This window comes from Rousettus aegyptiacus, unplaced genomic scaffold, assembly GCF_014176215.1.
Source record: "Rousettus aegyptiacus isolate mRouAeg1 unplaced genomic scaffold, mRouAeg1.p scaffold_m13_p_5, whole genome shotgun sequence".
Lineage (NCBI taxonomy): Eukaryota > Metazoa > Chordata > Mammalia > Chiroptera > Pteropodidae > Rousettus > Rousettus aegyptiacus.
The window spans coordinates 76072469-76088050 of NW_023416308.1; the positions used below are offsets into that span (position 1 = coordinate 76072469).

General features: G+C 50.6%; 1 protein-coding gene across 3 annotated transcripts; it reads right to left on the reverse strand.

The window, feature by feature from the left end:
* Positions 1-165: 165 nt before the first annotated feature.
* On the reverse strand, positions 166-13167 carry PLEKHB1 (pleckstrin homology domain containing B1). 3 transcript variants are annotated; one of them, XM_016161414.2, is made up of 8 exons: positions 13042-13167; positions 11760-11835; positions 10482-10634; positions 9756-9858; positions 8626-8665; positions 5902-6006; positions 2001-2100; positions 166-1468 (listed from the first exon to the last, which is right to left on the reverse strand). In XM_016161414.2, exons 2-8 carry the CDS (start codon positions 11794-11796, stop codon positions 1332-1334), a joined length of 675 nt encoding a protein of 224 aa, XP_016016900.2. In that variant the 5' UTR covers positions 11797-11835; positions 13042-13167; the 3' UTR covers positions 166-1331. The 3 variants fall into 3 exon arrangements, with proteins under 3 accessions (XP_016016900.2, XP_016016899.2, XP_016016902.1); XM_016161413.2 differs by lacking the exon at positions 13042-13167 and adding an exon at positions 11977-12183; XM_016161416.2 differs by lacking the exons at positions 5902-6006; positions 13042-13167 and adding an exon at positions 11977-12170.
* Positions 13168-15582: the final 2415 nt, after the last annotated feature.

Consider the following 15582-nt stretch of genomic DNA (forward strand, 5'->3'; position numbering starts at 1 on the left):
GGGTGGGAAAAGCAAGATCCCAATTGCTCAGCTCACATGCTGTCACCAGTTTATTTGACCTCAGAATCCACACTTCTCTCTCTATACCAGGAAAGGCACTAGAAGGAGCTGAGTCATGGAGATGTACCAGGGACCAGGGAGAACAAACAGAGCCAGAGCCAGGACTAAAGCCAACCACACCTTTATTAGTCTCTGCGACAGGGCCACTGGAGCCCTTATCTACAGGGGAACTTTTAGCAGGCTATTCTGGCAGGGTTGTTTGCATTTCTATGGTGACTGGGACAGTATGGGAGAGGAGACTGAAAGGGGGCCAAATGGAGAGACTGTTTGGCCTGCAGGGAGGCATATGTGGGGCCTCTCAGGTGCAGACAAAGGTAGATTGGGCCCCAGAAGTAAAAACTCATCTCCCCCAGGGTGAAGAAGACAGCCTGACATGGTGATGGCCACAGCTATGGACAGAGTACGCAGCTTATGGGGAGCAATTTCCAGGTGGAGGCATCATCCTAACATCTCATCCCCCCTAATTGAGGGGCACCCAGGTTCAGCTCAGTTGCTGCCCCAGGCACCCTGACATAGGAAATAGGTGATTTCTGACCACTGAAGGAATAGGGGATCAATAGGCTGGTAGTGGGAAGAATGGGCTAAACTCAGAATGTTTTGAGTCTGGGTCAGTATTAACAAAACAGCAAAATATTCATTATACATGCAATCATGAAACTGCCCTCCAAAAAAAAACTCATCTCCCTCTTATCCAGCAAGCTTCTTGGCCTAGAGGGGCACCACGATCTGACCCCTGCCTCCACCCCAGCCCAAGTGAACTCCCCTTTAATTCCTTGGACATATCATGATGTTTAGGGCTCTGCACTCTGGCCAGCAACCTTACTCCTGACCTACCTTTATCACTCAGTCCTTAAACTGCCAAAGGATTGATAACTCCGCCTTGTCAAGAGTTTACTTTTCCCCACCATGCCTGGAGCCAGCTACCTAAGGGAAGAACCTAAATCATGTGACTCCAGCACCTTGAGAACTTGAAGCCACATGAGTTGTGTGTTCTGTGTCCTGATGTGTTTGAAGGAAACATATCTATATATGTCTATGACGGACACCTGGGCTGTCTCTGACTGTATATACAGGGATTTTGAGCTGCGTTTGCTCCTGGGATGATAGCTTATGATGTTGGGGGTGAGGGTTCGAGATATAATCCAAACTCAGAAGGAGCTAATGGAGAGGAAGGTGCAAAAGTTGGGTAGGGCTTGAATGTTGGAGGGTAGCGGTCAAGGAGGAAAAGGGGTCTGTTCTATGCACAGGGTACACGCGCCAAGTCTCAGGGCTCAGAACCAGCAGGGCGACCACATGAGCGAGCCAAGCGCTGCACCAGTGGCGGCCCCCGCGAGCATGCCCATGGCCAGCGGGGCGCCCGCGCTGTAGCAAGGATCTTCTCGCACTATCACATGCGTCACGCCGGGGCCTGCAGAGAGAGCCGGGGACTTGAGAGGAGGAAGCAGAGCTATCTTCCTTCCCCTCCTGCTTGATTTCAACTCAAACCAAGGTGAGGCCCTGAGCCCACATTCCTGTTCCCAAATCGGAGAAACGGAGGCCTTAACACGGTAAGGACGTGCTTTTTGTCCCCACGGCCTCCAGGCGTTGAATCTGCTACGGATGTTCCAGGACCTTGCACTACAGTGGAAAGGCTAGAAAACCCCAGGATCTCTTAAGAACCTCCATGCCACACCTGGAACCCAGAGGAGGCGCCCATTCCTGCATTAGCCACCAGGGGTCGCTACCCGCTCAGGAACTGGCATTAATGAGTAGCCTGAGAAAAGGGGCCAGCCATCCTGAGAGGTGAGGTCAGCTCTGGAATGGGGAGGGGCTCTGGTGCAAGAGCTAGTGAGTCATGGGGAGAGCCTTGTGGAGAGGGTCCTGGTGGGAAAATCCTTGGTCTCTAAAAGAATGGGGCCTGGTGCTGGATCTGGAAAGGGTGGTATGGGCCCAAGATTTACCTGCATAGGGTGGTCCGTAGTAGCTGCGGACATATGTGGCCTCGTGTGCGTTGGGTGACACCACCTCATAGAAGTCCTGGTATGGGCTGTAGACACGCACCTGGGAAGCCCTGCTGGGTTAGCTGCCCTGGAAGTCCCTGGCCCGGGTTTGATCCCCTACCCACCACACATCCACCTCAAGCCACTCTGGGCCCACGGAGACGCCACCCCGAGTTTAGAAATGGGTCCCCAGGGAACAGCAAGCTCCTTAAGAAAGGCCCTGCCTCTCCACAAGGTCCATGGTCCTTGTCCTCTAAAGCTTCAGCCCTTATACCCAGCTCCCAGTGATGCCATTTTCCTGCCCTGGCCTCCTACCTAGCACTCTCCTGATCAAAAACTCTCCATGGCTCCCAACTTCCCTTCCCATCATAGGTAGTCTAATATTTGCTAGCACCTCTCCAATGGTTCCACTTGAAGAAACCCAATAGATTTCTCTACTCTTCTAGTCATGGAGATAGAGACCTGACCAAGTCCCAGGCCCAGGAAATGAAAATGGGTTGGATAGGAAGGAAGGGAAAGGTAGGGTAAGAAAGGGAAAAAATTAAAGCATTATCGAGCATCTACCATGTACCAGGTCCTACGGGAAGTGTTCACATGTTACCTCCTCTTCCTTACGCAAGCTTTATCATCTCCACATTACCACAAAGCTGGGGATGGAGGCTCAAAGAAGAACGGTCAGTGTTCTCTCTGGGAGGGAAGAATGCACTCCCTGCCTCTTTCATTCCCCCATTAGATTTTTATCAACCCCTCAAAGCCTAACTCGAAAGCTACCTACTCCAGGAAGCCCTTCTGAACTCAGAAAGAATCTTTCTTCCTGAGTTCTCATTGGGGTATGCTTGTGCCTCTTGTTCCTATCCTTCCACTTGGCCTTTTCTACCTGCACCCCAAATGCAAGCTACCTATAGGCAGGGACTCTGATTCATTTGTGTCACAAGCTGGGCCTAGTGAATAACAAGAACCAATAAATGAAAGCTCCTAATCCAAGCTCCTCATTTTACCCACAGAGGAGCAGAACTAGAGAGGGGTTAGAATCCCCTTCTCTCCTGGCTCCTTTTTAGCTCCCTTCCACTCCATCTCTCTCTCATAGTGGGTTTCACACCTGAATGGTCCAACTCTCCTTAAAAGCACAGGTGTCTTAAATACCCCCCATCTCAGAGTGATTTCATTATCCTTCCATTTCCCAAAACCTGATCTTCTGTAAATGCTTTTCTCTAAATTCCACCATCATGCACTCAGACCAAGATATCAGGTTGGCACTCTTGTCTTCACACATTCGTTTTGTACATCACAGTAACCAGGTCTCATGATTTTATCTTCTAAATATGCTCTTCTGTCCATCCTCTTGGCCAGTGCCAAGAGAACGAGGTATTGATTTTGGTGATTTGGAAGCTATGGGTGACCTTGAAAAAACACTCTTCAGAGGAGCAATTGGAGGAAGAAGCCAGACTGGGGGCGGTTGAAAATGGTTGAGAGGTAAGGGATGTAACCAACATGTTATGACATCTCTTTCAAAAAGTTTGGCTGTAAAGGGAAGTTCTCCAAACACACCTCGTCATTTCAAATCTCCATGCCATTTGATGAGGATGCCTTTCTCACCTTTTTTTTTTTATTCAAGCACTTGTCTTTCAAATTCAACTCAAGTATCACTCTTCCTGAACCTCAGGTTCTGTTGGGGTCCCATCTGGGCACCCATTGCCCTTAGACTTCCCTCAGCACAGCACAGCACCAATCACTCTGTAGTGTCATTGTTTGTGTCCCCATGAGTATCTCTCTCATCAGACTTGGAGATACCCCCATCACCAACACTAAGGGCAGGGACTGGGTCTAATCAGGCCTGAATGGAACATGGGAAGTGCTTAATGTATTGAATTTATCACAGGTGAATCAAATACAGGGCCAGACTGGAAGTGAAGTCATCCAACTCTAAATCCAATGTCAAGTTAGAGACAATGACCAGTCCCAGAGTAATGGAGGCTCAGACAAACAATGTTCAGTCTCAAGTGACTTCCCTCACTGTGTTTCTTCCCCAAGGGTGATCTGATAGTGTTTCTGGTGGGTGGCCAGGATCTGCACTCTAAACCTAGAAGGGAGTAGGGAGATCTAAGCACTCAGATCCAAAATTTTACTGGTAGAGAAGTTGAGACCCAGAGACTATGCTGCTCTGCAGCTGCACAGTGAGCCAGTGTCCCTGTCAGGCTCCGGAGAGAATGGAAAACACCACCTCATATCCCTGTGAGACACACCTGTTTCTACCCTCCAGGCCTGAGAGGCCCAAAGGTAAAGTCATGTGGGTCACCTGGCAACGGGGAAGGGTATCCCCTAGAGACCTCACGGACAGAACTAAAGGCCTTGATCCCTGATCCTCTCCCTCTCCATGGGCCCAGCCCCTTTCGAGAGTGCAGACAGGGTCATGCAATCAGGAGGTCACATGCAAATAGATCCGTTTCCTCAGAAAAGCTGTTATGTATTTATTACAAGATTTAAAAGATTTGTAGTCTTTTAAGTCCTGTTTTTAGGAATCCCAACTTTAAACAAACTATTTCGGATATGGGGGATGTCTCAGACTGCTGGGCTGGGATTCCCTGCCACTGATGAATTAAGTGACCCTGGTCAAGTTATGACCTCTCAGAGTTTCAGTTTTATCATTTGTAAGTAGGAGTGGTCTTTCCTACACTGCCTATTCCCAAGGCCTAGTGAGAATCCAGCAGAGCTACATCTAAGAAACTGGGTGATCCTAGCATTTCTGGGTTTGGTGGTTCTTGCACATCAGAATTAGCAAGAGAAAAATTTTAAACCACAGATTTCCAAGGCCCCATCCCAGACCTATAAGAGTAAAGCATCCAGAGGTAGGATCTGAACATTTGTATTTTTTTGTTTGTTTGTTTTTAGGTCCTTAAGCAATTCTAATGCACAGCCACACTGAGCACCACTGTGCTAGAAACGGAGCACACAGTTGGTCATAAGAGCACAGGTACTCTAAGGCAAGCCCTGCAGTGCGCCCACCCCGTGCCGGGCTGGGCACTGGGGACAGAGAGGATTCATCCTCAAATCCTGCTTTCCAGAAACATTGGGGCAGGGAGGGAGGCAGGTAATCAGACCGGGACTAAATGATAATATGCACTAGTAATGTCATAACAGAAGTTTTTCACTCCTTCCTTTATTCGTTCACTAATTTGTTCATTCAGTGAACATTGCCTGAGGCCTACTTGTACCTGACCCTCATGCACCAGGAATAAGAAGGGTCAAAAGAGACTGTCCCCATCACTAAGTACTCATTGATCTCCTGCTGTATACCCAGCACTGTGCCAGGCCCCAAAGGGACAGAGCTGATCAGACCTGGTCCTTGCCTTGGAGGAAGTTCCAGGAGTCATGGGAGAATAGAGACAGAAATAAGTAGATTTGAAACCAGGCAGAAAGAAGACAGTACGAAGTATTAGTGCAGTGGGTTGTGGGAGGATGTGACAATGCCTGGAGGTCTGGGAAGTCTCCCCTAAGGAAGTAGCAGCCTTTGAGGTGGGTCTTAGAGGGTAAGCATCAGTTTGTCAGGTGAATACAGAAACTAAGCGTCTTTGCAGCAGAGAGAATGGCATGTACAAATGCTGGGAGGAGTGAAAAGGTCTAGAGCAGCTAAGACAGAGGGTACAGCAGAACAGTTGGAGCTCAGGGGATGAGAGGCCGATGATAGGCGAGACTGGCTGACGCCAGATCCCCAGAGGCCTTGAAAGTAGGACTGGTTGGTATCCCATGGGTGATGGGGAGCCATGGAATATTTGTGAGCAGGGAAGGGATGTGACTAGGCCCAGTCTTAGAGGCACATCCTGGTAGCCAGAATGGAGGCAGGGAGGGCTGAGCCAGCACTTACCCAGATCCGCCTCTCAACCTTACAGGGGCTCCACGAGCTGGTCACACACCTGACCTTGGGGCAAACCCGGCGGCTCCTGGGAGGGATGGTGGCTCCGGCTGGGGCCTGCTCAAGCCACAGAAACCCAAGAGGGGGAGGGAGGAAGGTGTCAGAGGCCCTCTACGTCTGGAGAGACTCAGAGCTCTTAACAGGCCTACTGGAGTCCTCTGCCAGCTGGGCAGGGGATGGGACTGTCCTCGTCCTCCTCAGCCCATGATAATGGGGTGAGGCTTACCGGGGCAGGGGGCGGGGTTGACTTTGCTAAAGTTACCCAGTGTTAGTAGTGTCTCTCCAGAATTAGACCATTTTTACCTGTTTCAGGCTGCTGAGGCTCCCAGCCTCCAGAGAAGACAGAATAGCTCTGATCTTCCCTCCCACCCACCTGCCCCTTTCACTGACCCCCACAAGCTTTGCTCCTGGCTGAGCCCCAGCCCTGTGTTCCCTGGACCAGCTTGGGTCAGGGGCTCCTCCTAGAGGCTTCTTCCTTAGTGGGGTAAAAACCTGAAGGATGTGGAAGGACAAAGTACAGGTCATGCCTAGTAGGCACAGGATAGAGAGACATTCACACACAGGTATGGACACTCAGAGACAGACAGACAGAGGCACAAACACACCCCGCTCAAGCAAGCCCTGGGTCCAGAGTGTGTGTGTGTGCGCGTGCATGCGTGTGTATGTGTGGAGCAGGGGGAGGTGGAGTGGTGGGTCAGAGCAGAGAGATGTGGTAAGCAGAGCAGCCAGAAGGTAGACAGGCAGGGAAGGGACAAGGCAGCTTCATAGAGTCACAGAGTACAGAACGGTCAGCCCTCACCTCCTTCCTTCTACCTCTCTTGGGTGGGACTGATTTGCCCTGTATAAAGGGGATTTGGAGGTCAGAGCCAGGTTAGCCCAAATAGAAGTCTCTCTACCCTGCTGACTATCCCTCGCCACTTCCTCACTCCCAAGTTCCTCTCATCCAGCTTCCACTCAGAAGCCTGAGTCTGTCTGCTCTCCAAAGTCTAACCACAGCCCTCCTGCTTAATGCCCTTTACTCTTCCCCATAACCCTTGGGATAAAGTTGTTCTTTCAATTGGACTTCAAGGCCCTATATGACATGGCTCCTCAGAGGTTATATCTCCCATTTCTTTCCCTCCATGCATTATCCTCTAGCCAGACCAGACTCCTAGCCCTTAGACACACACATGTGCACACAGACATGCATGTGTCATGTCCTTGCCTCTGCTCATACAGTTCCTTCTGCAGATAATGCCCTCCCTTCAAAATCTCACACTGACCTCGGTTCTAATACAGGCTCTCCCACTGACTTAAGACTATGAAACTTTGGACAACTTACTTCTTTTCTGAACCTCAGCTTCTATCTGTAAAATGGGACTAAAAACATCAACCTCTACAAGGGTTGTTGGAAGATCACATGCTATAACCGATGCCAGGTGCTCAGCACCATGCACAGCCCTCAGCAAGTAGATGCCCAAGGGGGTTTCTAGATGCATCGCAGTCCTCCCTGCGACTTCCCAGAGGACTTTCTCTCTAGATGAAAAGGGCTCCCCTGTACCACAGATAGAAAGAGCAAGCACGAAATCCGTTGACTCTATCTCCTAAATATATCTTATCCTCATCAGCTTGTCTCTACCAGCGATCCCTTAATCCAGATCTCCAGTCAGTCACCTGGACACTGTCCCAGCCTTCTAACTGGTCTCTGGGCATCTACATTTACCCTTTGGAATCCATTCCTTTCCTACAAGCCAGACTATCTTTTTAAAAATACACATCTGGTCTGATCTGTTCATGCCATCTCTATGCTTAAAAACTTTCAATGACTTCCCAGTTTTCTTAGCAGGAACGGACATCTTTAACACAGCCCATAATGCCTGGCCCTGCCGACTTCCTTCCTCACTGCCCTATTACTCCCTGAGCTCCAGCCACCCTAGCCTTCCTCCTGTTCCTCAACTTGCCAAAGTCTTTACCTTTCTCAGGGCCTTTGCACATGCAGTTCCCTCGTCCCAGAAAGCTGTTCCATTCACCCATCCCTTTTACCCAGTCTATTTGTTTATCCTTCAGATCTCATTTTAAGCCTTGTCTAAATTCCCACCTGGATCAGGCCACCAAGGTGTTTGGGCACTGAATGTACACTGCACGTCTCTGTCAGAGCATTACCACCATTGCGACTATGTAATTAGTTGCTTCATGTCTGGTTCCCCACCAGGCTGAGTCTCAGAGGGCAGGGTCCACATTTCTTTAGTTCACCTCTGTGCCTTTGGTACAGTGCCTGGCACATAGTAGGAAGTCAGTAAATATTTGTTGTGTGATGAATGAAGCTCAGTTTTATAATCTGCAAAGAGGGAACAATAATCCCAGCCTCACAGGAGTATTGTGAGTAGCCAGAATTGCACCTGCGCCACACCTGGCACATAATAGTTGCTCGATAAAAGACCATTCCTTTCCCCCAGCTCATATGCCATTCCCTTCAACAAGCCTTCTTGGAGGCTTCTCTCTCCCTTTTCCAAACACCAGTGGGCTATCTTCTGTCCTTTTCCACTGTAGTCTCAGGGTATCTAAGTCTGTACAAGTCTATTTACTCACATATATGGGAACTGAGAACTCCTGGCAGGCAGAGACCGAGTCTGCGTCACCCATGATTCCATGGCAGGTGGGGTGGGGAGGAGAAAGGGGGGGGGAATGGGGGCTCACCGGGGTGGAGTTCGCCTCCAGCAGCGCCGTCTTCCATGCTCTGCAAAGCAAACCCCAACAGACCATGAGAAGGGAATTCGGGAGAAGAGGGATGGGCCCCTACACTTTAGACATTCCTCTCCCACCCAGTCTCTAGCCCCAGTCTCTTGCAAAGGGGGAGATCTCGAGTATACAAAGGTGACTCCCTCCCCTGCCTCAGTCCATGGCTGGAGCCTTCAGTTGAACCAGGACCTCCTAATTCATTCTTAGTTCATAGTCTTTACCTTGTAAAGGTCCAGTTTCCCCATCTAGACAATAGACAGCTGGGCTGGGGGGTGTCTCTTAGGAGCCTTCAGATTCTGACATGCCTTGGCTGGTTCTCTAGCTGAAGGCCCCGTCCATATCCCAAATCTACAAACAGTTCCCCAAAGTTCTGACCCCAGAGCCCTGAAAAGGCACAGTAGACACTGGACAATTGGGCCTTTGTTGGTTGCCATGGCGCCTGGCTGGGGTGGACAAGACGGCTCTGTGCTTTGTCTACCCAGAGCTCAGCTTGCCCCACTCTCACACACCCCATCTCTTTCACTGTCCTACAACGCAAAAGCCAACTGAGTCTCCGCCAGAGAGTAGGAAGGGAAAGAATGTGAGCGAGCAGCTGGTGCCTGAGTAAGACACACTCGGCCTCACAGTGTAGACTTGCATCTGACAGTGGGGTGCCCTCACTGCATGGCAGGATGCCTCTGTTAGGCAGATCAAGGTCTACCCCTCAGATCGGTTGCACACTAGGGTATCTTCTCAAAAGGAGTGAGAAGGAGGGTCCACCGAGAATGCCATAGGGCTCTGTTCCTTTATGTCACCCCCAAGTGAGGCTGATAAGTACTCAACTCTGGATGATCATGGGCCACACACCTGAGGCAGGTGTGCATACTCCTCCCCCAACAGGCCTGAGTTCATCACAGACCATGTGAAGAGTTTACTGAGTACCATACCAATCACCATGAGCCATCAAATCCACTCTGGGCAGCCTCCGCCAAACTGACTGGCTCCTGTCCTCTCTTCCTAACCTCAAGGAACCAGAAGGCCCAGTGAAGAGGACGTGTGTGGTCACATTCCCAAAGATCCTATCCCATCCTCTCCTGTGAGAGACTCACATGGCATCATCCTGGGTCTCTGCACACAGATGCAGGCGGGAGCCCTCCCGTAGGGTCACGGTCAGCAGTCCATCTCGGCTCCGGCCCTCTGGGGGCTGCACATCTAAAGGGAGACTCAGATAAGGGGTCTGCACAGGACACAAGCCCCAGGCACTCCCAGTAAACCAGGAACAAGAAAAGAAACTGACTTCTCTGGGTCCTGTTTATTGGTCTTTACCAACCTCCTATGATCTCACACACTTTCTTTGGGATCTTGTTCTACTCTTTACAGCTTTTCAACCCTTCCACATCACCTGCTCCCTTAGTTAGGTACATCTAGCTCTCAGTAACCCTGTTATAATTGTAACCGAGCCTCAATTGAGAAGATTTGATGTGACTCTGGGGGAGTCACTTAACCTCTCTGCACTTCCTTACTTCCTTTCATCTTTACCAAGTTCCTAGCACTTGGAGGGTAGAAACTGCATGTCTGGAGGGCAGGAACTATGTATCTGACTCACCTCTGTGACCCCACATAGGGCCTGGGCCCAGGACAGGGTAGGAACTCAGTAAAGAACTGATTTCTTAATTCATACCCACATGAATTGGAGTTGATAGAGGCCCAGAAGCAATGTCTGTGGAAGCCCTCTGAAAGTTGCAAAGAGCCTTCCAATGTGGGTGTTCACAGACAGACATACTGGGAGAGCCATGCTCATAGTCACAGGGCCAGAGGAAAGGGCTTCTTCTCACCTTGGCACTCTTGGCCGATCTTTATGTTGCGAACATTGAAGCGGATAAGCACGCGGTCCTCCTCGTCCTGTGCAGTCTCATCGTGGTAGTAGCCCAGGGTCCCATCCAACCACAGGGCAAACCAGTTCCGCTTCCAGCGGCGGAGGATAGAGCCTGTGTGAAAATCCAAACCCTCCAGGAAGGCTGATTGCATAGCCTACTGTGAGCAGGAGCCCTGGATGGGCTCCCAGAGTCCCCCACTCCCAGACCCCTGGTGTTGTAACCATCCTTCTTTGTCTATTCCCTGAAATGATGGCAGGTCTTCTTTCTGTCTTGCTCACTCATTGCCTCGCTAACACCTCGTAGGGCCTCTATAAATGTGTTGAATGGTAAATGAATGATCTGATTATTTCCTTGGGGGCTTCCAAGGCCAAATCCCAAGTCTCTTCAAGGGTGAAGACCTCTGCCTACCCTGAGTCTCCATCTTAGCTCTTATCTCTGACTCATGTGACTGTCATTTGTGTACTGTCTGTGTCTTCCACCAGACTTGGGGGCTGCAGCTTGACCTGGGCTCAGCGTTTGCTGAACTGAATAAATTGAGAATAGGTCATGGTGTGGGGTGGGGGTAGGGGTGAGGGTGAGGGACTACCAGCCCAGGAGAGTTGTTGTTCAGATCATGACTCTGTTCAGAGGTAGATCTAGAAGCTGAGCCCTAGATTCACACATTCTGCGACTGGAAATCTTAACAGAAAGAGCAAAGACGTAAGAGAGCTTCTTAGAGCCTTATGGATTTTAAAGCAGAGAGGCATTTTTTAAATTTGTTGAGCTTTGTTCTGTGGGGCCAGTCCTGGGCTTGGGTGCTGTGGACGCACAGAGGATCAAACCCAGTCCCTGCCCTTGAAGAGCTCCCAGTCTGGGGCCTGTATGGGGTTGGGGGTGGTGAGACACACAGGTAAAAACAGTTATATTATAAGGAGATTGATGCTATAACAAGGATATGGATGAGGCACTGGGGATGGAGAAGGGAGTCTCTAATCCAGTTTGGTGCTACAGCAGGAGCTGGGGTGGAGGCTAGAGGAAAAGGGGACATCTGAGCTGGATCTTGAAGAATGGCAGAAACTTACCAAGCAATCAGTAATGGGAAGGACATTTCAGGCACAGGAAAGAGATGGGCAAAGGAAGGGAGGATAAAAAGGGTCTGGTTTCTTGGGAGAAGTGTTCACTGTGGTAGCTACTTCCTTCACTCTTGCCCCTGGACAAGGTACAGTACAGACAAGGGCTGGACACAGGGTCACTCACTCTGTCTCCACAGCCAGCCACCCCTCACCAGGGCCATTTCTTGAAAAGGACTTTCCAGGATGGAGTCTGGCGGGACCTGTCAGAAGAGCCACAGGACACACAGTCCGCATCAGTAGTTCCAGAGCAGCTCCCCAGAGAGAAGCCCCCAGCCCCACCCTCCCCAGGGAAGCCACTGAGGAAACATTTAAGAGAGTGTTAGTAAACAAGGCAAACCTGCCTTTCTCCTCCCCATTCTCTGCTCTAGGCAGATAATGGCAGCACTGTCCTGTGGGATCAGCAGGGCAGCCACCCATGTGCTGGGATGGGGGTGGGGATCAGGAGCCTGGATTCCAATGTCATCTCCATAATCTTGGCCAAGCCCTTTCTTCCTGACCTCTGTTTCTAGATCTGTAGAAGTATGTCTGCGAGGCAGGTAGAGGCTGGAGGGAGCAACTTGTAAAATGTTAGAATCCCTGGAATTCTAAAATACTGGTAGCACAGAATATTAGAATCATGGCAATAAATGAGGGACCTTCGTAAGAAAAGACCCCCTTGCATTTGAACCCCACCTGAGCCATTTACAAAGTGTGTAAAATAATGGTTCAGTAGCAGCTGTGATAGATTGAGCACTATGCCAGGTACACTTAGTGCTTTTATCTATTATCTCATTGAAGACTCACAACAATCCTTGTTACTCTCAGAAAACTGGGGCCTGGAGAAGTCCTGTCACTTGCTCAGACCCACTCGATTAGTAAGCAGGGGAGCCAGGATTCACACCCAGCAGTATTGGCTTCTAACCATTACACCAGTAGGAGCTTTTAAAACTCCCCAAACGCAGGTCATAATACCCCATTAACAGTTAAATCAGAATGCCTGGGGGCAGGAGGCAAGTACTGATAGTCTTTAAAGATCCCCAGGTGATTCGATATGCAGCAAAGTTTGCGAGCCACCGTACATATCATACTACTTTACCTTGTCCCTACTCTAACTGTTAGATGGGTAGGATCTTTTACTCCTATTTTGCAGATGGACCCTCTAAGCGATAGCAAGTGACTTGTCCATGTATGTGATGAGCTTGGACTGGAATCCAGGTTCCCTTTGTTCCTGAGGGCAACTGACATGGGAGCAGTTATCTCTGCCCCTCCCCCACTTGCTGCGTAGCAAGGGCTGTCACACCTGGGCTTGAAGGCGCGGCCTTGTCCCTGCTTCTCCTGCCTCTCTCCACCCTCTTCAAGCCCTGATACAGGTAACACCGGAGAGCCAGAAGCAAACTCCCTCTCCAGCCTCCCCGTGATGCACCCACCTGTCTACACCTGTTGCGGGATGCTGCTGCCAAAACGGCCGCTACTTGATGTTGCTGCCACCCAACCCGCTGCGCCTGCGCTCTGTGCGCCCCAGAGCGCCTGGGGCTTTTCACTCCCCAGACTGCGTCCCGGGACTCACAGCCGCTGGGCCCCGCCCTCCGGCCCTGCCTCGCCCCCCTGGGAGGGGGCGGGGCTTGGAAAGATGTACTGTCAAGAGGCCTTCTGGGACGTGTAGTCTGCAGCGCAGCTCTGGAGCCCGGCAGTACGAAGCCTGCTCCTGGGTAGCAGCAGCCCTAGTCTGACCCGGAGCACAGGTGAGAGGCCGCACCTGCGATTTTATTTTGCTGTTAATCACAAGGCATTTGTTCACTCCTTTATCATGAAATAATTTTTTCCTAAGAATATTGAACTAATTTTCTGGAAAAAAAGTAAAGTTGCAAGGAGAAGCCAGGCTCCTAGTTTTGCCATGTTTTCTCAATACTCCGTTTGTGCCTGGCACTGCCCAGAGTGCCAGTGGGGGGCGCAAAGAAGCATCCAACAAGGCCCTTCCCTTTTCCTTCCCCAGCGTCCAGTCTGATGGAGGATACAACGTAAACACACAATTAGAGCACAGGGTGTGATTTAACAATGGGAAGGAAGAGTCCGACTTTGCGTCTGACTTTGCCCAAGAGGTTCAGGAAGGCTTCCCAGGGGAGACTGAAATAGGTCTTGACGGATGAGTAGGAAACCTAGGAGACTCATATGCACACTGAAGCAGGAAGTTCAGAAGAGTGACCAGTGTTTCAGTGTGTTTAGGAAGTAAGGTAGGGAGGGCATGGAGAGCGGCAGGTGATGAAGCTGCAGGAAAGCGAGGATATAACACAAAGGCCTTGGATGATAGGCTCTAGAGCTTGGACTTACGACATAGTGACTGGAGCCCGGGGAGGGGATTTCAAGATGAGGAGTTGGGTGTTCAGATTTGTGGGTTGGAAAGGTACCTCTAGGACACTCAAAAATTGATTGAATGGGCTTAACTGGGGAAAGAAGGCTGTTTCTGTATCTACCACCTTGGCTTGCCCATCCAGGATCATTTCCTTAAATAGCTCAGCCCCACAAACCTCCACCTACAAGCAAATCCAGGATGTTATTCAGAGAACCTTTCCCTTCCCCTGTTTGAAAAGGGCACCCACACCGCCCTGGGCCCTTCCTCGTGTCCCACGGACTTCTTTCTTACCGGGGCTGCAGGACTCATGGTTCCTGGGCGGCCAAGGTAGCATTTCCCAGAAGGCTGCTGCAGGGGGCATTTCCCTGAGCGCCTTAGAGATAAGGGGATCAGGAAGGTGCTACCAAGTGGGAGCTGGAAGGGGGAGGCGAGGAGATGGGGCACACAGATCCTAAAGAAAGTCATCTTTTCTTTTCAGCCCCTTCCCCAACTTTCCCAACTGATCTTGGCCTCTGACCTTCAGTTCACTGTGGATAACAAGTCACCCGTGGTTTGGGGGTGGTCTCGGCCTTTCGTCGCTAAAATTCCCGGAGCAGGGGGACCGGGTTGGTCCTTCTCCCTTGGCTGGGGGCGGGGCTAAATTTTTTTCTCCAGCTGAGCTGGACAGTGCCATTGCCCTAGTCCTGGCTACGCGGCCTGGCCCTTTAAGCTTTCCTCTCTCGCTCCTGGGTTTCTGTAATCCTGACCTCGAACCTCCCTGGCGCTTCAGCCCTTGGTGCAATGCGTGCCTTGCTGGAGGATTCTCTATGGCCGATCCTATTAGCCACTGAGCTCATCCCCCGCGTGCAGCCCCAAGAACCAGGTCTCTCGAACCATGCTGTTTTCCACCCCTGTGCCTTTCCATCCCTGGAATATCCCACTCCTATCTTCTCCAGGCTAAATTTTCCACCCCTGTAGCAGCACAGAAGGACGGAAGAAAGCGATGGAGGGAGGGAAGAAGGGAGGAAAGGAAGGGTGGAGCTGGCCTCAAGGTATCTGGATCCTGCCCCTTTCTCCAACTCTCCCTGCTGTCTTCCGTGAAGGGCTGTTTGGCCTCATCACAGAGGAGTGGGCTAGGAAGACGGTGCAGACAGTTCCTAGATCACATTCTCTGGATTTAGCAAGCGGACGAAAAGAAAAGATTCTCCAGCAGCAGTCCGAAATTCAGGGGAAAGACACCCCCCCCCACACACACACACACCCTCCCATAGAGAGGGCGCTGACAAGAAAAAGGGGGAAAGGTTGCTCTGCAAACTAAAACAACAGATGCTGCTAGAGTCTAAGCGCAACCCGACCTGGCATGTGTCTAAAACGTTGGTCAGTGACCCTCTTTGAGACCCTGAAAAAGGGTGTAGACTCTCCCAAAGAAAACAAGCACATGCATCACATTTTACATATAATTCCTGGGAGTTCATAGACTCCTGAAGCCTGATTACTACTGTTGAGATTGTTTTTAATTTCCAGAGCTGTGTAAACGGGTAGAATGTGGATTGATGAGCGGGAAGTGCTGTCAGTATAGCAGGAATCCCAGCTCCAGCAGTTCTGGCTTTGTGAGATTGTCTTTGTTTAATCAACTAAA